General features: G+C 56.0%; 1 protein-coding gene across 1 annotated transcript in view; it reads right to left on the bottom strand.

Moving 5' to 3' along the window:
• Positions 1-2,044, bottom strand: part of ACA1_032430 (exocyst complex component 6, putative) — a gene marked incomplete at both ends in the record, with an annotated part of 10,397 nt that extends 8,353 nt beyond the window's left edge. The window contains 8 exons of the mRNA XM_004355016.1: positions 149-280; positions 325-539; positions 636-762; positions 853-959; positions 1,054-1,290; positions 1,363-1,491; positions 1,659-1,774; positions 1,885-2,044. Of these exons, the coding sequence (XP_004355068.1) occupies positions 149-280; positions 325-539; positions 636-762; positions 853-959; positions 1,054-1,290; positions 1,363-1,491; positions 1,659-1,774; positions 1,885-2,044 (1,223 nt within the window). The remainder of the gene's footprint in view (positions 1-148; positions 281-324; positions 540-635; positions 763-852; positions 960-1,053; positions 1,291-1,362; positions 1,492-1,658; positions 1,775-1,884) is intronic.
• Positions 2,045-2,145: the final 101 nt, after the last annotated feature.

The following is a 2,145-nucleotide window of genomic DNA, read 5'->3' as shown; positions in this document are numbered from 1 at the left end:
GACGAAGAAGAAGGGAAAAGCGTACCACCAACCCAATCCCCGGGGGCTCCTTGGACGGCGCTTGCGGTACCCTACGACGAAGCAAATACAGGGAGCGTAAGAATGAGTGAATAAATGAAAATAGGATAGGGGAGGTGGGCGTGTGCACCAGTTGATGTCGACGTTATCGAAGAGCTCGTCGATCTTTCGGTCTATGACCTCGAACATGCGCTTCTCGGCATTCTCGCGCAGTGCGTCGAACATTGACCGACTCAGCGGAGAGGCCTCGGCGCCCAGATATCTGCGTGCCAACAACTGGTGAGTGAATGCCAATGCAGTGGGCACATGAGCAGCCTCTGCTCGATCATGTGTATGATGATGATGATGAGGTTCAGCTCGTACTTGAAGGAGGCGATGTAGGCTTCGAAAATGTTGCAGCAGTTCTTCATGTAGGGAAGGCTCAGGGAGAGCTGCACCAACGACGAAACGTTGCTGTTGCTCGAGTCCATCATCTGCTTGCTGATTGTGCTGCACATCACCTTCAACAGCAGCTCCGTTCCCTGAATTGTGCAACCGCCATATCGTTGAGCACGTGAGTTTTTGGTTGTTCAAAAGAGAGAGAGAGAGATGATCAAGTGAGCAGGGGGGGGGCGCACCTTCTTTACAAACTCGTCTGTGTCGGCGAAAAGGTCCTTGGAGAACTCGTAGTAGGTCTTGATGAAGTGCTTCACGATCGACACGCAGTTGGGCACAAACGCGCAAAAGGGGAACTTCATCGGCAGTCTGGCGAGGTGGCCGAAACACGCACCCTCGTGGTGAGAATGTGCGCTCAGCTTTGTGCCTGGCGGAATGCACTTTGCGGGGGGGCAGTACCGCAACTGGTGCGGGAAGATCTGGTCCAGGTTGTTGTCGAGGATCATGAGCTGGTACTCCTCTTCGTCGGCTATGTACAGCGGTTGGAAGGTTTCCCTTTCCATCACCTGTGTCGTGTATCGTGTTGTGTGTGTGTGTGTGTGTGTGTGGTCAGCACAAAGTCAACGAGGTGTGAGGAGGAGGAGGGAATGATGGGCATACCGTGAGGAACTCCTCGCGATAGGACTGGGTGGCAAGGTCGATGTACTTGTCGCGCATGTTCTTGAAAAAGTCCTGCATCAACGTCACGTCGTACCCGTAGGCGCTGATGGTGCGCGTGAAGAGGAACACAAAGTCCCGCAGCTGCTGCAGCACCACCACGTCCCTGCAGTACGTGGTCACCTGCTCCTGCAACGCCGCGCGGATTCGGTGCGCGGCCGTCTCCCACCAGCCTTTCACCTAACAACACGCCGAGTGTCAGCCCAGCTTTGGCTAGATGCTGCGCGCGAAGCTAAGGTTGTGTTCGCGTACCGTGGAGGGCGAGATGAGATTCTGGGTGGTGTGCCACACGTGTGCTTCGACGATGAAGAAGCCCGTGATCTGGTAAAAGTAGGACTCGTAGGCTCGCCTGCTCGCCAGGAAGGCCGGCCCGGCGGGACCCTGCTGCACCAAGTGCGCTTGCAGCTGTGCGGTGTTCCAGCGAACACACGCGCACACACACCATCACACACACACACACACACACAAGACACGCCGCAAGGGTGAGTAAGTGGTGCGTGCAGCCAGCTAGCGGTAGTGTTTAGGTGTTGCCGGGAAGTAGCACGAACCTGGCGTGTGTATTGGTAGTAGTTCTCGAACTCGGTGAGCGACGACAGGTTTTCGTAGATGTGGATGCACTTGTACACGGGGGTGAACGTCACGCCCACTCGCTGGAATATTCCCACTGCCCTCCCAGCAACGTTAACGTCAATCGGCGCAACAACAGCGCAGCAGTTTTCTGTGCGTAGCAATACTCGCCAGCGTTTTGTTGAACAGAAGAACAGCAAGGCGTACCATCTTCATCGTCCTCGCTCTCTTGTCGGGTGGTGGGCCGGGAGGCTTCGCTGCCCTTCGCTGCACCGCGTCCCCGGGGCGTGGTGGCTTCCTTCTTTCGTCTCCGCTTCTTGTCTTCCTTCTCCTGGGCTACGCTCTCCGGCGCTTTGTACACGGTTTCCTGCGATCGTAGGACGGAGAGATAACTACGTCAACACCTTCCTTCGATGAAGGAGCGCGTAGTAGACGATTAATCTAATCGAGCGGACCTGCAGCTCCTGC

This window comes from Acanthamoeba castellanii (assembly GCF_000313135.1).
Source record: "Acanthamoeba castellanii str. Neff unplaced genomic scaffold scf7180000084533, whole genome shotgun sequence".
Lineage (NCBI taxonomy): Eukaryota > Discosea > Longamoebia > Acanthamoebidae > Acanthamoeba > Acanthamoeba castellanii.
The sequence above is the reverse complement of the archived record's forward strand: the minus strand, read 5'-3'. Positions and strand labels throughout refer to the sequence as shown.